The sequence below is a fragment of the Pomacea canaliculata genome, linkage group LG2 (assembly GCF_003073045.1).
Source record: "Pomacea canaliculata isolate SZHN2017 linkage group LG2, ASM307304v1, whole genome shotgun sequence".
Classification (NCBI taxonomy): domain Eukaryota; kingdom Metazoa; phylum Mollusca; class Gastropoda; order Architaenioglossa; family Ampullariidae; genus Pomacea; species Pomacea canaliculata.
In genome coordinates this window covers 22,210,969-22,231,912 of record NC_037591.1, presented here as the reverse complement: position 1 = coordinate 22,231,912, position 20,944 = coordinate 22,210,969, and the positions used below count along the sequence as shown (strand labels likewise).

Here is a 20,944-nt window from a genome sequence, read left to right as displayed (position 1 = left end):
CCATTTCCAAATGGGTCAATCCGTAACCAGATCGACTTCATCTTACTGTTAAGATGCTATAAATCCAGCATCAATCAGGGGAAAATGATGGCCTATTCAGGCATGGATATTAACCACAACCTTGTCTTATCAAGCCTATTACTAAATCTCAAACTGCACGTTCACTTTCATCTAAAAAAACTATGAGATCTCAATGTTGCTGAACACTTCCAGGCGTAGTTTCAATTTCCAGGAGGGAAATTTGCTGCTATGAACCTAATGACTGTGATGTGGAAACCCTCTCGAGCCATATTAAAGTGATCTTGATCATGGCCAAAAAGGTTCTTGGGTGCTTCAAAGTGCAGAAACAGCCCTGGGTCACAAAGAAAGTTCTCACTCTTTGTGACTTCCAACAAGCCCTGAAGAAAGAGAAGCTGAACAACCCTGAGGCAGCAGCTGTCTACAGGAAGGTCAATCGTGAAATTCAGAATTTGTTTGTTTGTGTTTTATGCCGTGCTAGCAACTATGGTTATATCATGGCCGTGAGATTCAGAGAGGCATGAAGGTAGACTGGGAAATCTGGATTGAGGGCAGATGCCATGAGACTGATAAGAGAATAGCCAGAGGTGATAACCGCAAGGCCTTCTACCTACTAAAGACCTTCACCAATGAGGGCCAGTAGAAAAAGTCTGCAACAGAAGACGGCAAGGGTTGCCTACTCTCAGATGACAAGACTGTCCTAGACTGATGGATGGAGTACTGCAATGACCTTTACAACTTTTTTGTTGACAACAGATCCAAGTATCTTCTAGGAAAACCAGGAGATGAATGTAGATCCTGAGGACCTGTAAGCCCTATGGAAGAAGTCAGGCAGGCTATTCAGAACCTGAAGGGAGGAAAGTCACCAGGGGTAGATTATGTTTCATCAGAGTTGATCAAATGTGGTGGGAAAGAGATCATGAAGGCTCTTACCACAATGTGTTGGAAGATCTAGGCCACAAGAGTCTCTAGTCATATCCCTCCTCAAGAAGGGAAGCATGAGACAGTGCCAGAACTATCAAACAATAAGCCTGAGGTTAATAACACAAAGTTATGCTGAAGGTGATCCAGGATTGCCTCACACCTCAGACCCTCACTGACAAGCTTACTCCCAGCAGGAGTGTGTATGGGGTGGAGATCATGATGAATAGGGAACAACTGGAAGGGGTGCAGTCCTTCAAATACCTGGGCACGAGCTATTAACTATAGTACTCAAGAAATGTTTTCTTTGTTCACTTGAAGTAGATCTGAGTGAAAGAGGATAAGCAACTAGAAAGCAAGCATCATTAAAGTTTAGTCACAGTGCACACATTTTAAAAAACATTATCTACACATGATATGTAAAAGAAAACAGCAGAATAATTCAATATTTTATTAGAAATATGGGTAAATTTCAAATATCACTTTCTTAGTAGCTAAAAAGGATATGACAGGTTCGGCTGGAGGTCATGCAAGATCTTTAGATCTCATGGCACACCACTGAACACCATTTCCAGAACTAAAACCTGCTGTACGAGTTTACAATTGCTACAAAGACTGACAGCACCAGCTAAGTCTAAGGTACAGTTCAAACATTTATGTCCTAATCCTAAGAAACACAATGCTACTCACATCCACAGCAAGAGATTTGGTACTTTGGTTCATCTGATCTTCAATAAGAATGATCTCTGGCTTCTCCATCTCTAGCACCACCTCCATTATCTGCAGTTCTTGTTTTTGGTCTGAGTGTACTGGAGGAGTCAAACCAGACTGCATAGCTCCATGTTTAGGTTTTAAAGCACCTAAACACAAGGTGAGGGGGTAATTAGTGTTTTACAACAAACTGGCAACTAAGACTACATCATGGTAAGCTAGCAACTAAGGCTACATCATGGTAAATTCAATGCTTAGACCAATATGGATAAACATTACCTATAAACGACTTACTATCAGAAATTTCGCCCAAACCCTGGGTGAAGAAGTTGGCCAGTGACATCAAGAACTCCACACATACACAGATGTAGAGACTGCTTATGCTTATCTTGACTGGAAGCATACATCACAAAATATAGAGTAACTACACAGCATGAAGTATCCATACTGTCAGTACATTGCATGAGACATACTGATATACTGATATACTGACATATTGATACCTCAAAACACACAATATGAACTATTCACTCAGATAAACATAGCATGAAATGTCCATTTCAACAAAGTACACAACTTTATGTACTCATAAGCTGCCAGGAAAATCCTATGCTACAAAAATATCCATTATCAAGAGTACAACAAATAGCCATCAATGTCCTAAATTTGAATTGCTTATAAAACTCACCAAAATTGTCAAAGAAATAGAAAAGAAAAGAAAAGAAAAATATTGGAAAATATATTTTAGCCAGATATAAAGATCATTAAAATCTGACATTTTGATGACAAGATTGAAGGTCAACATTTCACAAATACTTTGCATCATCTGAATCGGACAAGGTTGAAAAATAGACCAAACTTGGGGTTTCAGGACTTACCATTCAGACACTTTTCAGCATCTTGCTGGAAGTCCACACAGACCATATCTGAAGAATGATTTCTGCCACTTTTGCTTCTCTCTATCATCCTGATAAAGATTCAAGGTATATAACCAGTCAGAATGTGAGCATACAACCAAGTCTCTGTACGTCATATTTCCTTCAAGGAACATTTTGTCTTTCTTTTTGTAAAATGTGAAGTGTATTACTGTTTTGGTGCAAAGCAATGAGCTGGCTTTGGCTAGGAACCTGTGCTAATTGAGCGCACTGATAATATTGTGTTCATCCTCATTATTGTCTTTAAAATTCTCTTTATAATTCTGCTATGAAAAATAAAATTTCTGTAGTACAATATCATTCTTCAAACTACCAGAAGTCATAAGTAAGTTTCCTTACTCAAACACTAAGTTTCAGTAAAAAAAAATCTTTTTTTAAGGAAAAAGAACTTAGCAATAATATTCACATGATGTGGCATGTAACTTAAGTTCACCTTTCCTAAATACGATCATGTAACACCAAAGGGGGAGGGGGGTGACAACTCACCTTGTGATACCAGTTCTTTTAGATAGCCGAAGGTCATCAAGAATTAAGTCATTGAGGCTGACTTTCGCCTTTAGAGCATCGTTAGACATAATGATGGCTACTGCTGACATGGAGACCAGCTCAAATTTACCCAGAGAACTTGAAGGTTCACGTTTACAGATGCCACTTGTCTGCAAATGAAATATACACAGTTTGGGGACATGATATAAATACATTCCTGTAATATGAAAAACAACTTTACACTGTATAGAAAATGATTCAAGAAAAAGAAAAACACGCAAAAGGGTGATACATAAATTATGTGGATACTTATACACAGAAATATAACCCATCTACAAAATATTGATAAAATTTACCAGGACAGTATCACCAGAATAGAAGACAGCTATCACCCCTTTCAGCTGCACATCAACTTTGATCCGGACATAGACCTCAGGTCTATGCTTTTCCATTTCTGTCAACACTATGACACACAGAGCAAATGTACTGCAGCAATGTTTGATAAGAAAACATTCTTTGAAAAAGTTTTTTTTTACGGGTTTGTGTCTCTGATATCACACTGGCAAACTTAAAGGTTAGATCTGCACATCAGTTGGGTAAAAACCAGAACTTGTACACTAATCCTTCTTGGTCAACTAGATATTGCAATTTTACGTCTCACATGAAAAAAACAGCACTACTCACTTTTAGAGGTCGTACTGACAGATGGTACCACGGTTTCAGGTGAATGAGAAGATGCTACAGCATTACTCTTTGTACTAGCCTGTGGCTGTCCTTCTCGCAGGTTCTCATTCAGAATTTGCATCATGGTACCAAAGTCTCCTTGACTTAATCGAACCTTCAGCATAAATATTGCAATTATAATTTTGTAACACCTTAATTCTTATTTAAATATTTTGCGTACAGCTTTGATAGATCAATATCTCTAGCATGCCCTTTTATAAACAGCCACAATGCAAATAAAACACCTTCACATATTTCTTTTCCAGATTAGCTCAAAGACCATTGAATTCTTATTCTCAGCAAGCCATGTAAGAAAAACTACAAGTGCTAAAAAGGTGTAACAAGATTCATGGTCTGCAATCCCTGATCCAATTTGAGTTACCAAAGTTCTAGTCAGCTACTGTTTAACAGATTCACTGGAGATTACCACAGTCATCTGTGATATAAACATTCTTATGCCTAATTTACTTCAGCTTTGTTAAGTCAAAAAACATTTTATGCCTAACAACGTTTTTTAAACCCCCTCTATAAAAAATATGTTTTTATGTTTATATATATTTAAAATTTGTAGTAGGATGCTGTGGGGAGCTTCACCTTCTACCCCACCAAAACCATGGTCAAGAGGTCAACAAACATGACTATTGGCCCATTGAGCAAACTTGTGCAGAACAATGATTAATCATTAATCCAGTGGTTTTTAACCTGGGTTCGATCGAACCCTAGGGTTCAGTGAGTCGGTCTCAGGGGTTCGGCGGAGTCTCCGCCACAGAGGTCAAGACACACCCGCAATTCGTGATGACACTAAAGAAGGGTTCGGTGAATGTGCATATGAAACTTGGGGGTTCAGTACCCCAAAAAAAGGTTAAGAACCACTGGTTTAATCACAAATACCCGGGTACCTGACTCTAAAGAGGGTTGGGGAAGGTAAAGATGTGAGGGAGAGGAGACGGGCACTGGCCTCATGTAAAGCTGGCCTTGAGAAAAGTGAGGTCTTTAACACCTCACTCCCTAATAAACTGAAAAAGGTCATGGGATGACTTTACACCTTTACTTTATTTAAGCGTCAGGCCCATGTTAAAGCATCATTAATCATTTTTTCTAGTCCATTATTTTTAACAAGTGTACTATTTTTGGTAGTAAAATTTCTTTCTTCGAATACTTACTAGATGACATGACTATATGGAGATCACACTCTAGCTACCGCAAATCCAGCTGTCCAAACTGTGCAACACAGTAGGATAGAACAAAGCTCAGCCACCACCCAACCCCCACCTAACAGGTCAGAGAGCACTCTACTCCAGTTTTCGCCTGGACTGAGTCTTAGCCCACTGTGGGGAGGCAGGAGGGAGCTAGCTGTCATTAAGCCTGGTAAGTACTTGAAGAAATAAATTTTACCACCAAAAATGGTTGGGGAAAATCAGGTGGTTTTAAAGTGGACTATAGAACAATAGGGCGTATAAAGTATTTGTATTAATGTATATAATACAAAAATAACTCACTGAACTGTATATAGCATTTATACATTTTGATTCTGTAATAAGAACAAACTTTGGCATATTTTTGTATAAAATTTCATACATGAAAAACTTCTAGGTGCTATTAGAAGTATGTATAGTGTTGTCAGGGTGCATGTTGCTATGGGACCTGAGTTAACTTGCAAGTTCACAATGAAATTTGTCTAAATATCTGGAAACTTATTCTATAAATAAAGGTTGACCCATCTAATGATAGCAATCTATATTTTTGCTTTTGGTATTGTTTGGGGAAATCAAGGTGCTGGGACTGTGAACACTTTTTTAAGAGAATTTAAACTGAGGCTTAAAGACTGTCATCAATAAGATTAGCAAGACAAACTCACAGTACCTCATGTTTCTCTGTTTATTCTTCATCGTAAACAAATAATTCATTTACAGATATTTCATAAACTCTGACCTCACACATGTAGGTCTTAAAGACAAATTTAGATTAGGTATAATGAATCTCAAGTGTCACCGATTTAGGCATTCTAAACAACAGTTTTGTATGCAATGTCCTTTTTGTTACTGTGACAAGACTTAATCCACTTTGTACTTGTTTCTTCTAGATATGCCAATTTAAGCAAATACTTCACCCAAGCTGTATAACTATCAATCTCATTTTTATTTGCTGTATTTACAGCTGATAACAATTCAGGTAAAACATGTCGCTTTGCTACATATATACATTTACAAAGCCTTAGAATGGAGGAATAAAAATGTGATATATTTGCTCCTTATCGGCAAATTTTTTAGTACATATGTAGTATTATAGTACCCATAAAGACACACTCTGATTAGACAAATATACACACCCTTAATTGTTCTTCATATGTACAACTTTATTAATCCACAAAGGCAATTATGTATGTTCTATATAATCCAGACTTCTATTAAATACATTAGCAAGATGTAAAGTCATCAGGATGTCACCCTATTGATATGGGCTGGTGGCCTAATAATTAAAATAGACTTATTAGTTTATTTGTTCTCTCTCTTGCTCTCCCCACTCTTCTTACTTTCCTATTACATGGTGTAATACATAAATACTGTTCACCAAGAGTATAATCATTGTCAAAAGAGACAATCAATAAATGGCCTAATCTCTAAAATGTTCTTATTCGTTTATTTATTCTTCCTCTCCTCTCATCTATAATATTTCTTCTCATACATGGCATTATGCAAAAGTACTCTTCGCCAAACTCATACGGCTGAAAAAGAGAACTAACTCTTGTCTATTCTACACCGTTTTACTGCTATTCAGATGACATTTATTACAATAATTTAATCAAAGACTGCATGGGTACTATAGTTTTTAATTTGCTTTACTCACATTCAAGGGTTCAAGTGCCCCACAAAGTTCTAATTCAGGACTTTCATGATACCAGGAGGCTGAAAGATTACGTCTCATCTGCAAGGACACTGTCAAGGGTTCTAGGATTAAGCACTCAGCAGAAATGTCAGTATCCCCTTTCATCAGTGCCCTGAAAAGAAATTAAATTGAAAGTATTTTATACTGGCTCTATCACAAAAAAAAAGGAAATCTACAAATGTGACAAATGTATTGTAGTCTTACAAGATATGGATACTGTATTTTAGTGAGGAAATCTGAACTTGTTTCCTGCAGTTGATAGAAAATGTGATAATTTTATTATTAAACAAAGGGAGCTACAAATAAATTTAGATGATACATACTTCTATGTTTTTAAGCTGTTGACACTTTACTTAAAAAAAAAAAAAAAAAAAAAAGGCATAATCTAAGAATATAATAAAAAATAGAGATAAAAGATTTTTTCAGGTGTCAGCATAGTTTGACTGATTATCCCTCAAGCAGATTTTTTGGGGTACTGCATACTGTGAAGACACTGAGATGATGCTTGCAAAAGAGCCGGCGCTTAGGGTAGGAGGGTGAAGGGGGCAGGCAAGCTGGGGCGATTGCCCTGTGCTGATTGGAGCCCCACGCTAACAAGTACACAGTCAGGATGAGACAGTCCACAAATTTTTATTGCCCTGCTACATATGTTGTGCCAGCTTCCAAATGCCCTACAATTCTATTTGCTCATGGCCCCAAATCCCCTTAGCGCCTGCTCTGCTTGCAAAAGATGAAGAGTTAACATATTTTTGTACAATGAAACTTTGTCATCTATCAAACACTGGCTTAAGAAAAAGAAATTTTGTCCCCTATCCAATGTACCATAGTCTGACATTTGGAACTCTGTATAAAATGTCTTGCTACTTTTTTTTGTGTGTGTAAAACTGCCAGTTAGCAGTAAACTCATATGAAATCATACAATAGTAAACCTGTCACTTAAATCATCTTGTAGATCTCATTGTTTGATCTCATATACAGCTAAGAAGAACATTCTCGCCTAAAAATTGTTAATTCCTTTATTTAACCTTACATGCTTGAGAGATCTTCTTACTTACTGCTGTGTAAAGAGTTAAAAATCTCTAATCTGAAGAAAGATGAAAGGCAATGTTTTCTTTAATGCATTAAAAATAGAGCCAACAATATTGTAAAATGTACAAAACAAAATATCTTGAAAAATGGCACAGTTCAATAGCTCTTATCATCCTCTTTCCATTAATCCCAAAGCATTAGATGTAGGTCAGTTAGAAAGGAAGTTAGTGATTATATTTGTGGTGATTTTTTAAGCATTAGAATTATTATTTTATACAGTGGAAACTTTAGAAAATTAACCTTTTCTCAACTACTTTCACAGGGTATTCTTTTTTGAATGATTGGTGCCACTGAGAAAACAGGTGTTTGAATCCTTACATGCAGATATATTGCAAATAAGCACTGCAGCTACAAACTAAAGGCAATGTTACTGGGTGAATTATCCAGCATCAAATAGTTGTGTTAAACATTTATTTTTTAAAATTTATAACATAATTTTGGTACCACTAACATCAGAAAATAAAGATCTTTAACACTGTGTATTTAAATAGTAGTTTCAGACATAGTTTGGGATATCTATTTCTACTGAAATGTTAATATGGCGAATGATGCATGAACTTATATGATAGATTGGAAATACCTGGACAGTTTCAAAGATGTCAACACAATGTTCATCTCCTCCAAGATGGCTGGTACATTGTTTGGGGAAAGCTTTCCTGCCAACTTAAAGGAGTTGGTGATGGACAACTGACCAAAGTCAAGCATCAGGGTGTTACTAGAGGTGGAGTTTTGTGGCACCACAATGACCGGAGCTTTCATGTTCACCTTAAGCAACAGACGGGTTGCTGTCTCCTGCAGAGACTGTACAGTATCCATGCCAACTTGTGCTGCCACCTGGCCAGCCTTTTGCATCTGGTCTTTCGCGGCTTGAAAATTGTCCATAAAGCCCTGATTAGAGAGTGAAGTGATTATAAGTGTAAATTAATGATTTTCCCCTGACATTACTATAAACTAGATAATTTGTACCGTTCTGGTGCATGGTTATATACTTAAGCTAGATATTTAAATGACTATAAACAAAACAATTCACAAATATAGAAAGAAAACTTTTTCTAAACATAACAGTTTAAACAATTAATTATTTTGTCTTTTTCGCTCTTTTTTGTGTAAATATGCATAATTGTCATCCATCCCTTGACTCATACTAGCTGATCATGAGATAAGATGACCTGCCAGTGAGCTGCTTTCCTAGTTGTTATTAGAACTAGATGTAGAAGCTGAGAAGGCATGCCATTCAGAGTGGTCTTGTGTGGTGTTAAGCAAGTTCTGTATTGAGTAGCCAGTCCACTCCTTCCTGTTTTCCATCCAGTTCTTCCTTTGTCTACATTGGCAGATCTTCTTCCATTAGAGCATAGACAGCAGTTCTAGTGTTGTACCAGACCAGCTCAGCCACTTCACTGTTGCAAGTAGGGGTTCCTAGTGCCCTACTAGTGTGGCAACCATGATTCATATAAAGTCATTGGGTTTATGTTCTTTGTACAAGATTCAGAACAGCCTCCTCCGGTATTTCTACTCAAATCCTTGGATTCTCCTCTCCAGCAAGCAGGGTCCATATTTCACATCTGTAAAGAATCAGTACTATAAAGGAATGGTGCAGGTTGTTCTTCATGATAAACCTGATGATATGGCTGCACCAGACCCTGATGATATGGCTTAACGGGCCTTAACCTGACCCTGTCCAGTCTAGCCATTGCTGCTGCTGTTGTGATCCCATTGCAGATATCTGTTGTGGAACTGCCATCCTTGAAGAGGCTGGCTCCCAAGCACTGAAAGCTGCCTTGAACTGCACTCTGTTAATTTAGATATATGATTTGTCATTTCCAATAGCTATTACTGTTGGTCTCCATTCCACATGTATTTGAACTGGCTGTCAGTCTGTTAAAAAGGTCTTGCAGTTCTCTGTTGTGCCTGTTATCAGGTAAATGTCATCCCCAATGCATAGGTTGCAAGTTGGCCTTCAACTGAAGGAAATGGAAATGTGATGGGCTTGAGGAGTTTCACACATGATGTTCTCCAGCACATTATTTTTCTGAACAAGGTCATATAAGACCTCATATTAAAGTTAAGGAAAAAACCTATAAAGCTACAAGAGTCTTTCAAAAAGTTCTAAGCCTCACCCAGAAAGAAGAGCCATAGCTGAGCATTTTTGTTGTGGAAACACACATAACTTCTTATAACACTAAAAGTACAGATTTCTGCTTTAATTTGTTTGCACGTGAAGCCCATGCAAAGGTGAAGGGTAGTGCGACAAATCTAAAAATGGACAAAACAGAGGTCCAAGCAGTCATAAAGTATCTGCAGAAGAAAGGTATGACACCAAAGGAAATCCACGACGACGTGGCGCAGACACTTGCTGGACATCGTTAGACAAAGTGCATTGATGTAAAGGGGGACTATACTATATAGAGAAATTATGAAAAACTGTCCTGTTTCTGCAACTCTTTTTGGGTGAGGCTTAGAACTTTTTGAACGACCCTCGTAAGATCCATGAAGACTTTAATAACAGCCTGATACATTCACAAATATTCTGGACAAAAATTAAGCAAGTATCAAGGAAAAGAGCAAACAAAGCAGATTTTTCTGATGTTTAGTGGCTTGAACACTTCTGTAAAGTATGTGGGTCAGATTTGTCAGATACTGACTGGACTAAACAATGCCAAGAAAGACAGAAGCTGAAAAATGATTCCTTAAATGATATCCACAATTACATCCTTTAGTGTAACTACAGAAATGGACAAAACATATCATATATCCCTAGTAATATTGCCTTATGGAGTTATCTTAGCACTCACAAGGGCTTTCGTAACAATAATCTATGAAAGGACACCTATGAGTTACGCTTGAATAGGGGTGATAGCCATCCCTCTTCTTTTCTCATTGCTAATAAATGAAGCTGTTACTGACATGATGGCAAACAGCAAGCATGGCATCCAATTATTTCCAGACTTAATAGAGATTTTAGTTCTCTTGTTTGTTGATGACATAGCTTGTGTCTAACACCCCTAGAGGATATTTAAGAATGAGATCGCACTTAGGATTACAACTTACATCTTGATAAAACTAAAGACTGCATGTAACATACAATATAAGAGGTTGATATGGACCAAATGGCATCTTGAAAATTGAAAATTACATATAAATTACATATAAAATTACAACCTAGAGAGTAGAGTAATCATAAGAGTTGTCCTTTACTTAAAAACAATGTTTGTAAAGGAGATTGGTATGACCATGTGCATCACATGAGGTATAGGGATGAATGTCAGAATCTTCTCTGATTATTATTATGTAACTATATGCTATAAACCCTTAATACAAAGAATTATGTTTATATGCAGCCACCTAATGTTAATATGTATGTAACCAACAGCATTTGATGTTGATTTGGGTCAGATGGCCTCCAAAAACTGAATAAAATTATTATTATTATTAAAACTAAAGACTCATTATCGATACATCTTGTTAACATTGAAAGATACCTCTGCATGTGAAGCAATCAGGCTTACTAAAGGAAATCATGAGCTACCTTACGCTTGCACATAAATATGGCAAACTAACAAAGAAATAACTTATCTCACCAACAGATCTGAGATGAACTTGTTAACAAAGAAAACTTTGATGCATCCAATTTCCACATCCACACCAGTATCAAAACATGACATGTCACTATACTTATTGCCTGCTGTGCCACCGTTGTACACAACTGCTCCAGCCTTCAATACATTGCTGCCTTCTATGCAGAGGATCTGAATGAGATAAAAATAAGAGAAACTGAGGTCTTTTTCAGCCAAGAAACAGAATATCAATAAGGTCTCTGTGTAACATCTCAAAAGTCAGACAAAGGCACTCAATATCAGATCACCGAATTTAGCTTTCACGACAGATTATTATTATTGCAAAGGAGAACATAAGAGGCGAATAACTGCAGCTTTCTCGCTGTACATATTATACAGTGATTTGTAAACTCAAATCTGCTTATGTGTTTTTCAGCTAAACCTACAAAAATATAATTGTTTTATCTTTACCTCATCTCTCCTTCTTTATTTTCTTTTCTTATTACCTCTGAAGCACAATATACTGGTTAAACATACATGAGCTAGCAGTCAAATTCTGTCTTAAAAAAAAAAAAACGCTTACACGGTGATATCGAGTATGTGGGTCTGGATCAAAAACAGTTGTTTCTCTGAGGATTGCACTCACTGTTGTTCTGGCCTGCTGTATAGCAACCTCTGCACAAATACCTGCCACATATTTTTAATAAACGTAAACAGAATGTTTATATGCTTCTATGTGATGTCTGACATTTTCTGGCTGTGAAATATCCTTTAGAAATAACCTAATCCAATCTCATTAACTAAATTTATATATTTTTATTGTCAGATTTGAAGCCTGTTTCATTTGTGCTGTCAGCAACTTTAGTCATGAACAAAATACTAAAACAGGATGCTGACAGCAATTCTATGGGGAATGATTAAGAAGGAAATGCGTACAGCTTATATAGAAGGTGGACACTATAAAACAAGAGAGCATAAAACAGTGAGTAGTTCCTACTCTGAAGAAAAATAAAAATTCAAATGTTTGACTAGAAATGTTCACCTTTGATCTGGACATTGGTGATCAGTCTTTCATCATTGCAGACTCCAACCGAAAATTTACTTAAAACTACTGTGACCTTCAAGTTGATGAGATTGGGATCTTCCTTCCTTTTCTTTGAACCTTATGACAAGCAGAAGCTGTTACTGATTGTGCAGCTCTATGGTGGTTACATAACTTGCAGATTTTCATGATATCGGGGTATCCAAGTTCTTTTTAAAAGCACAATTCTTATGATTCACTGCCCTAGCAAAAGTAAATCTTCATGCCTCATGGGACTACCAAATCTTATTTATTTCCCGACTACACAATGATGCAATTTACATAAAAAATTTGATAAGGTAATTAATAATGTAATTCATTTCTTCCAGCAAGCAACTTATCACCTTTCTCTTTTTCCTTCCACAGCTCAAGACTACTGCCAGCTTCTGCCTTGTCGTCTGAGAGATTTTTTGACTGTTGAGAATCATCAGTGCTAGGAGGCACAAGACTGTTGGCTAATTCCATGAGATCAAGGATGGCACGCTGGTGAAGGAGGATCTCAACAGCTGAGAAATTCACCTGGATGTTTTTCTCTATGTTCCGGTATAGAGTGGAGAACTCTGGGCCTGTCTTTTTGGCCTGTGAACAAGGAAGTTTTAAGTAATATATGGTGCAGAACAGTACTGGTATTTCCCCCACAATGAACAAATGCATTTGAGGGGAGGGAAGTCATTGTGCACCTGAATACAGTATTATGAGACGTTTCTGACATGATTTTATTCCAAGAAAACTAAATGCTGCTTGATACTAAGGTCATTTCTAGTTCATAAAAAGAAACTTGTAAAACAATTGGCTGTTGTGGAAAAAAACTACTTTTTGTTGCAAAACATCAATAGAAAGGCAAACCAGCAAAACTACAGGTTTCAATTTGGGGCACGAAGAGCAACCACCTTATATTTTGAGGGGGATATTTTGTTCAAGATGCATGAGTTTGTGTACCAGATGTAGTTAGCATGGGTTCACATGGGGCTTTGCAATGTCACCTGGTAAGCCATGCAACCTTCATGTTCTGTAAGTGCTGTTATGTTTGTGCTGATCTGAGGATGGTCAGACCCAAGCCTATTTGTGACATCCACGACTTTTACCGGTATGTCGTGTGTATTTACATAGTTAATAGTTTTAGTTTTATGTCTGGTAAGACTTATTTTTGTAGACATCAACTCTTGCGGGTTGTGAGACTTGAATGCCTATAAGCTTCCGGTCCACCATGCACTTTCTCTTTCTTCGTTGAGTGAGAGATGGTGTAGGTGAACTGAAGCATTAGGTTGTCCTAAACCAGGTTGGTAGAAAATAATCTTGTCTTTATATTGCTAAGGCCATGGCCTAAGAGAATGGATTTTCCGTTCGAGGAAAAGAGATATTCTCCTCATGTTGCATTTTGTGGGGATGTCAATGTTAGGCTGGTTTGTAGAGAATAAGAATGTCGATGTGTGGCTTATAGGAAATATTACTGTGGTTAAACACCTAAGACCCTGTTTTAAGAGGATGCTGTATTGTTGTGTACAGAGTGTAAAATATGAACCATGGTTGCAGATTTCAGTATGGGGAGATACCACATTTTTCCCACATGTAGTAAGGAGTAGAGAAAAGATAGAGGTATAAAAGAAAGACAAAATGGGAAATAGAGGAGGGCTTTCACATGCTGCTTATAGCTAAGATGATGCCTGTGTATTGCCACGTATTCTGCTATACAGCATGTTGTGGAGGCGAGATTGTAAAATGGGAAATGTAGATCCTGAGAGATGGCGTAAGATTTTATGTCTTACGTGCAGTGGAGAGAAGGAAGTTTATGTATGGAATTTTGCATAACGTGTTCTAGGAGATTTTTTGTAATGAGATCCTGTATGATACGTTCCAGTAAATGCCCATGAAGAATATGATGTATGTGTGCATTGTCACACTTGCATAGAGTTTTGGTGTGTGAGACCGCACGAGGTTTAACTGAGATCCAATGTTGCAGTTAGGATACCTTGGGATAAGAGAACTCTTGTAATGTGTGATTTATTTAACTCTATCCAAATTAGTACATCATTTTTACAGAGTACTGGAATGTTAGTTATCCATGTCATCAAATTATACTCTGTCGACATATACATGTTTTACATATACTGTTCACTCAATAGTAATTAAACAAGTTTATATATGCTAACACAAAATATACCCATTATCTATAGAACTATTACAGCAATGCTGTTGCCAATACAAACATGTGTCTCCATAAAAGACAAACCTGTAGAAAGGTAACAGAAAGCAGTTTTTGGTCTTCACCTACAGATGGTGTGTTGACTAAATTAATGAGTGGCCCTGATGACACAGCTGCACACAGAATCAAAAGAAACTAATACAACAATGTTAAGTCTTTGTTTTCAAACTTATACCTAACCAAAATACGCTTTGCCTCTGTGGGTGCCCTTTCTACCATCTAGACAAGTACAACAGTTTGCCTCAAAGATGTGGATTTCATCTATTTAGTGTATTCAAAGCCACAAGTGTGAAAATCTGTTGTAAATAGCTAAAGTTATGCACAATAAACACTTTATTAATCCATATAACAGGAAACCATTTACAAAAGATGAATGTGTACTATATATAGTGTGTATGTGTGCATACACACAAACACAAAACTCATAACATATAATTATATATATAAGGTACAAGTTGGTAATAAAATAAACACACACATATATATATATGCTACTCATCATGTTCTTTTATGTATACACACGTCCATGTGCAAATTATTTCATAAAATTTTAAGGCATGATTTTGAAAACTTACATTTCAAAACCGAAGTTCACACTTTCATACATAAAACTACATTAATCTTATTAAAGTAAAATACATAAGGAAAAGTACATACACTGCAGCTTTTTATTATGGTTCTATATACCTCTTACCTAACTGTCTCAATACAACATCATTCTTCTCTTTTTCACAAAGAACAAAACAAATAAAGGCCTAATGAATGTTCATGGCAGCAAAAATAAAGTACAGTATACAGGCAAGGTAAAAGTGTGGAACTCTTAACTGCAACTCACAAAATGCATTGCAGACAATTTAAATTAAGTTACTTAGCAAAAAACTGAGATCCTGACAAAGAACCTACCTCCAGTCGACAGCAATTCTTCGTTTATTCTGTTGCTCACTGTCCATGCACAAGGAAGTGATTCATCCAGTGTGTTAAGGCATTATAGAAGATAGGAGGGGAAATGAAGAAAAACATGAAATAAAAACCAAAAGATGCTTCAAACGTAGCATGTGACAAAATGAAACCAGGCAATACTTGGAAAAATTATGCAAGGATTTAATCATAAATTCAATCATTTATAGGAAACAACCAAGAAAAGCTATAAGTAAACAAAGCAGAACAAATTAGTATTTTCTGCTTTTGATATTGATTAGCCTTCAAAAGTAATCACTATTAATAAACAAAATTCCAAGGAAGTAAAAAGTGAAGGACTACCTACTAAGCAGTTTGCACAAATCAGCACATCTTCAGCAAATAAAATAAATACTTTTTACTCAATATTTATCCCATTATATGATCATGGGAGTTGCACGGCTTTTATTTATTAAACCAGATTTATACTTCTAAACAGTGGATATTAATGGTTTTGTTCACCAGAGGCACTCATGAAACAATAAAGTTGACTTATGTAGTTATATCCTGGCGCTATAATACAACTGCTTTTAATGCCTAACAAATCAACTGTTGTTTTAAAAAATATATATTAACTGTGTACATAAAACCTAGGGAGAAAGAGAAATAAAATGTACTTAAATATCACAAACATGCATAAACATACATCCAGGCAAACTTACACACAAATGTGCACACGTGTGAGAAAATGTCTAAATTTATTTTCCCTTTCTTGTTTTCTTATAGTTTCTACAACATTGGAACCACCTGGGCCCAACTGAAGGAGGCTGCCAAAAACCGAGTCTGCTGGTGAGGCGTTGTTGCAGCCCTATGCTCCTCAAAGGAGCAACAAGGAATTAAGTAAACTAAAACTATAGTTTCTACTTCCATATTATTTTTCAGGTGCTAGTTTTTAGCACAGAAACATTTTATCCCCTTTGATTTTCACAAACTAAAAAAATGGATGCTCTGACATTTTAAAAATGGTAAGTTATATTAGAGTGTAAGTTTCACTTCAAAGAAACTAATTAAAAATCAAATGTGATAGTATAACAGTTTTAGATAATAGTTTGAGCTCGTTCCTAAAGTGGCTTTCTGGACTGCACATGGAGACTTTTAAATGAGGGTCATATAACAAAACAGCAGCCAAACATTCATATATTCAATAATATTCACGTAAGAAGGACCTCAAACATAAAGCTCTCAATAGCTGGATAAACAAATAGAAATTCAAGAGTCTCTTAAAAACAAAAAAGGTTATAAATTTTAGTTTAAATCCATGGTGCTCAGTGATTATATTAAAGAACTTTAAATAACACAAAATTTACCAGAAAAAAAGACAAATATATATTAATAATAAGATTTTTTACTGTGTTAACACATGCACGAGTATGCACAATGTGACATATGCATCAGCATGCGCACATGCACACACACAAACAATACTCTCACTGTTAACAATATAACATCCTCTTTCTCACCACATAAAACACTTAAAGACATGCAAGCAAGAATGCCTTAATGATATAAATGATGTAAAGGATGTAAATTTTCGCATGACAACTGCATACTACTATAAAGCTATTCCTAACAAGGCAAAATGACAACTTTAAAAAAATTACTTACACTGATATTTAAGATGCTGGGCATACACTGTGCCAATATGGGCATCAACTAGCATGTCAAACCTCCTCATTTGCACTTCAGTCCCAACAGACTCCACCATTAGCTTCAATACTGGTATCTCTGTGTCGCCTTGTCTCTGGCTTAGTACTGCTACCATCTGCATGACAAGAATGTTTTGAATACATGAGGAGCTGCATAAGCATGAACATACAAGCACCTAAACACAAATGCACACTCTTATACGTAAGTAGTTGTCAGATATATTTCACATTTTTAAAATATATTTACATAGATTTAAAATGTAACTTATCCACAACAACACATGCCATGTTTTTCTCCAAATAACAAAACTATTGAATATGTGTGCATTATAAATGTGTGCATCAGTCCAACTAAATAAATTGTACTCAAGTATTTCAAGATTGTAAGAAGTCTTTAAAATATAACTTTGAACTGAGTATGGCCACTCATTATTAGCCAACAATCACTGGTATGTTTAACTATAACTACCTACATTCTGGATTTATTGCTATGCAGGATAAAGATTTTTATATCACACAAGACAGCTCAATCATAAAAATGTTTTAGTAAATCATAATAAAAAACACTTTCTAATCATAACTGCATTTAATATCCTACCATCCAAATGTTGCAAAATTTTTGAAATGTTACTATCCACAAAAAAGTGTCTCTCAGTTCATGATCAAAACTTCTTTCTTGAGTATGCAACAAAAAAATATGCAACTTGGAACAAAAAGAGAAAATGAAATAAAGAGGTGACAAAATGAAGTTCACCTCCTTGATCTCAAAGTTAAGTTCCATGTCAGTCATATTGGTATATTCCACTGAACTTAGGCGTCTCAGCTCTGGAGCACGTTCCTATAAAAGCATGTCAAATAAATGCATGTAAATGAATCCAATGATAATGAGCTCAACAATATCCACACTAGTATCCTTTCTCTAATAGTCACTCTTTCCTCCTTTATCTTTTTCATTTCAAATATACAGACATTTATATGTTTACACATGTGCTAATAATGCCTGATGCAATGAGGAAACAAACTCAAGAAAATAATGGATAAAAATGCTGGTGCTAATAATGTAGTTGAGTTTGTCATCATAAAACCAAAGCTAATATATCAGCTTGTGTGCACATGAGCATTTTATTTTAGCATAATGCTAATTTAACCCCATGGTGCAGCCGTTGGCTTGCCTCTCTGCAAAAATCACACCAGACAAATGTGATTTTAGTTTTAATTTGCAAGCAATTTATAGTACAGGGGTCATTTATGTGGCCTTACAATACTGAATCATGTTACTTCCCTTGATTCAAATGAATCCCAGTTTGTTTGTTTGTTTTTTTTTTTTTGGGGGGGGGGGGTTTGTGGTGAATTGAGAAACTCTTCACAAGGGTTGAGGTTCCACATATTTTCTGACAGTTTTGTGTGAAGTCATCAGAATTTTTCCATCACCATACAAAAGTTACTGGTCATTTTGCCCCCAAACCATGACTTCAAGACTTACTAGGTGATATGAAATGAATTCTTCCCATCTTCCCAACTATCTTTAATAAGCTGAGCTGTGGAAAAAATGACTGGTGGGGACACCAGACATATGCATATATAGCAAGTTTCAAAGAAAGTAACCTCAAGTTATAGTATCACTAGCTAAAAAGATAAGAAAAGAAAAAAGATAACCAGGAGCACAATGATGGAAAAATTAGTTGGTAAGTGATACTGCCTCTCTCCCCGAGGGAGGGCAACAGCCGGACACCCAAATAAAGTTAAAGATGTCTAGAAGGAGAAGGAGAGAGACCTATGGAAGATGACTCAGCAGTTGATAAGAAATATTGTCTGGGCCCAGTGCATAGTCCTTGCACTTCTGAAGGGCCTGCTGCAGTTCAGAGAGAGAGAGAGAGAGTAGATTGTACTTTTCGGAGTTATCGGAAGAAAAGTAGAAATCCATGTCATGTCCGTCTGGACAGATACAGAGGTTGACAGTCGTCTTGCAACAGCTGCCGAGTAGGAAATGGAGCTTACAGTAGATGATGCTCCTGAGGAGCCAACCACTATGCGAAAGCTAGCCCCATAGCGCTGACAGTTAAAGCAGTACAATAGTGAAGGTATAAACAGGGAGACTTCGACCCGCAAATACCCAACATCAATGAAGTCAAGTATGTTGGGCAGACAGAAAGTTATGAAAAGTGTATTGGTAGGAATAGATTTTCCATCCTTCTTAAGGATAACTCTCTGCACCACTGTGACCCCCTGGTTTGCCAGTTCTGATTTGATGTCAAGTTCCAACATCCTGGCAAGGTCAAGGCAACAAATGACCCGCTTGAAGAGTTGAGGGATCAGTGTGGAGCCACCTTTATGTTTTGGTCGACCAAATGTTTCATGTCCCATTGACGCAGGGCCTCAGAAGCTCTCTGATTTGCATACTGGACAAGAAATTGTCCAAAGCGCAGACGTTTAACAGAAGAGAAGCCTGTAGAGATATTTTTAAACCCTTTTGCTATTGTGAAAGGGGAGAGGGATGAGAGCGGTTGGGCAGGCTCTGCACACTCTACCACAAGAAAACAGGGCCCCATAGACATTCTCTTTGATGCAAACTCTCACCTCCTCACCATCAGAGGATTCATCCTTTCTTGTGCGTTTTTCCAAGTTCGTTTTTTTTTGTTGCCATAATGGAATGAACATGATTTGTTCCTTATGCTCCCCACCAACCACGGAGTCCAACAAGGGGATGTGACTGAGTGGTACCACTTAGGGCATTTCCAACAGGGTCGCACCAGGGATACACAAGGAATATACTCTGGGCTTCTGAGTATGAAGACCAGATTGACCCCAGCCGCAGCCTTCTAGCATAGCTAGGTCAAGTGTTTGAATGCAGCCTTGGAGTTCGAGTGGCAAAATGTGATGTGGAATAGAGTTCCACTGCTTAGAAGCCAAAGGGAGAATGTCCATTGTCGAAATGTGATCGTCTTTGTGGGAGGGAGGGATAAAATAGCAAGCACAGACAAGATTTCAGTAAAGTAGTGGGGGGGAGAAGCCTTCAAAGAATCCATACCATAGGGTTGAGAACTTTTAGTCCATTCTAGCTTGATGATATCAGTACTCAGTCTCCAATAATAGTGGTATCAGAAATAAAAGAAAAACAAGCTTTAACAAAGTGTAAATCGGGCGTTGCATAGAGAGGGAAGTCCAGAAAGATGCCAAGACTCTTTTACCTTATCAGTGTGTTCTGCAGTAGCAATAATGGCGGTGTTCACTATTCTGCTTGTTGATAATGCAGTCAAGCTTGCTGGAAGATCACTGGGGCCCTAAAACAGATACCCAATATAAAAAAATTAGTGGCAGGAACAGGTCTTTTAAGCTTTAAGCATCAAAAACATAAAAACATTGTTAAATATTACAAAAGAATGCACAGAAAGAATGTTGAGCTGAACAAAATTTACAAGAAAATGCTAATATGAGCGATTTTCATCAATTATCATCTTTGAAACTGGGTATAATGGACTATCTGACTTTTAACCAATCTGCCACATGATTATTTATAGGCCCTATTATCTCTTTGACTAAAGAAGCACAGTTAGACCTTGAACATCTCTGTTTCTGGTTCTTCGTCTACTGGTGCAGATTCTGGCAGTGGGATGCTCAGGGCTAAAGTCATGATCTCATGGACACGTTTGTCTGAAATGCGAAGACTGAGGTTGGGCAGAACTCCATGTACCTTTGTCCTGTTCAGCAGAAGATGAATAAGAGCACAATAAGCC

The 20,944-nt window shown here is 36.9% G+C and overlaps 1 protein-coding gene across 7 annotated transcripts in view; it reads right to left on the bottom strand.

Moving 5' to 3' along the window:
• LOC112556989 (vacuolar protein sorting-associated protein 13A-like) overlaps positions 1–20,944 on the bottom strand; it is a 58,885-nt gene that overhangs the window by 8,531 nt on the left and 29,410 nt on the right. For 6 of the 7 annotated variants that reach the window (XM_025226532.1, XM_025226536.1, XM_025226535.1 and 3 more), the window contains 18 exons: positions 20,767–20,908; positions 20,399–20,491; positions 17,965–18,048; positions 17,170–17,326; positions 15,511–15,549; positions 14,635–14,720; positions 12,749–12,983; positions 12,366–12,485; positions 11,907–12,010; positions 11,348–11,515; positions 8,350–8,657; positions 6,642–6,792; positions 3,756–3,909; positions 3,428–3,534; positions 3,072–3,241; positions 2,529–2,617; positions 1,945–2,043; positions 1,630–1,799 (listed from right to left, as the gene is read on the bottom strand). In XM_025226532.1, coding sequence (XP_025082317.1) covers positions 1,630–1,799; positions 1,945–2,043; positions 2,529–2,617; positions 3,072–3,241; positions 3,428–3,534; positions 3,756–3,909; positions 6,642–6,792; positions 8,350–8,657; positions 11,348–11,515; positions 11,907–12,010; positions 12,366–12,485; positions 12,749–12,983; positions 14,635–14,720; positions 15,511–15,549; positions 17,170–17,326; positions 17,965–18,048; positions 20,399–20,491; positions 20,767–20,908 — 2,476 coding nt within the window. The remainder of the gene's footprint in view (positions 1–1,629; positions 1,800–1,944; positions 2,044–2,528; positions 2,618–3,071; positions 3,242–3,427; positions 3,535–3,755; positions 3,910–6,641; positions 6,793–8,349; positions 8,658–11,347; positions 11,516–11,906; positions 12,011–12,365; positions 12,486–12,748; positions 12,984–14,634; positions 14,721–15,510; positions 15,550–17,169; positions 17,327–17,964; positions 18,049–20,398; positions 20,492–20,766; positions 20,909–20,944) is intronic. The other variant, XM_025226538.1, reaches the window with a different exon arrangement.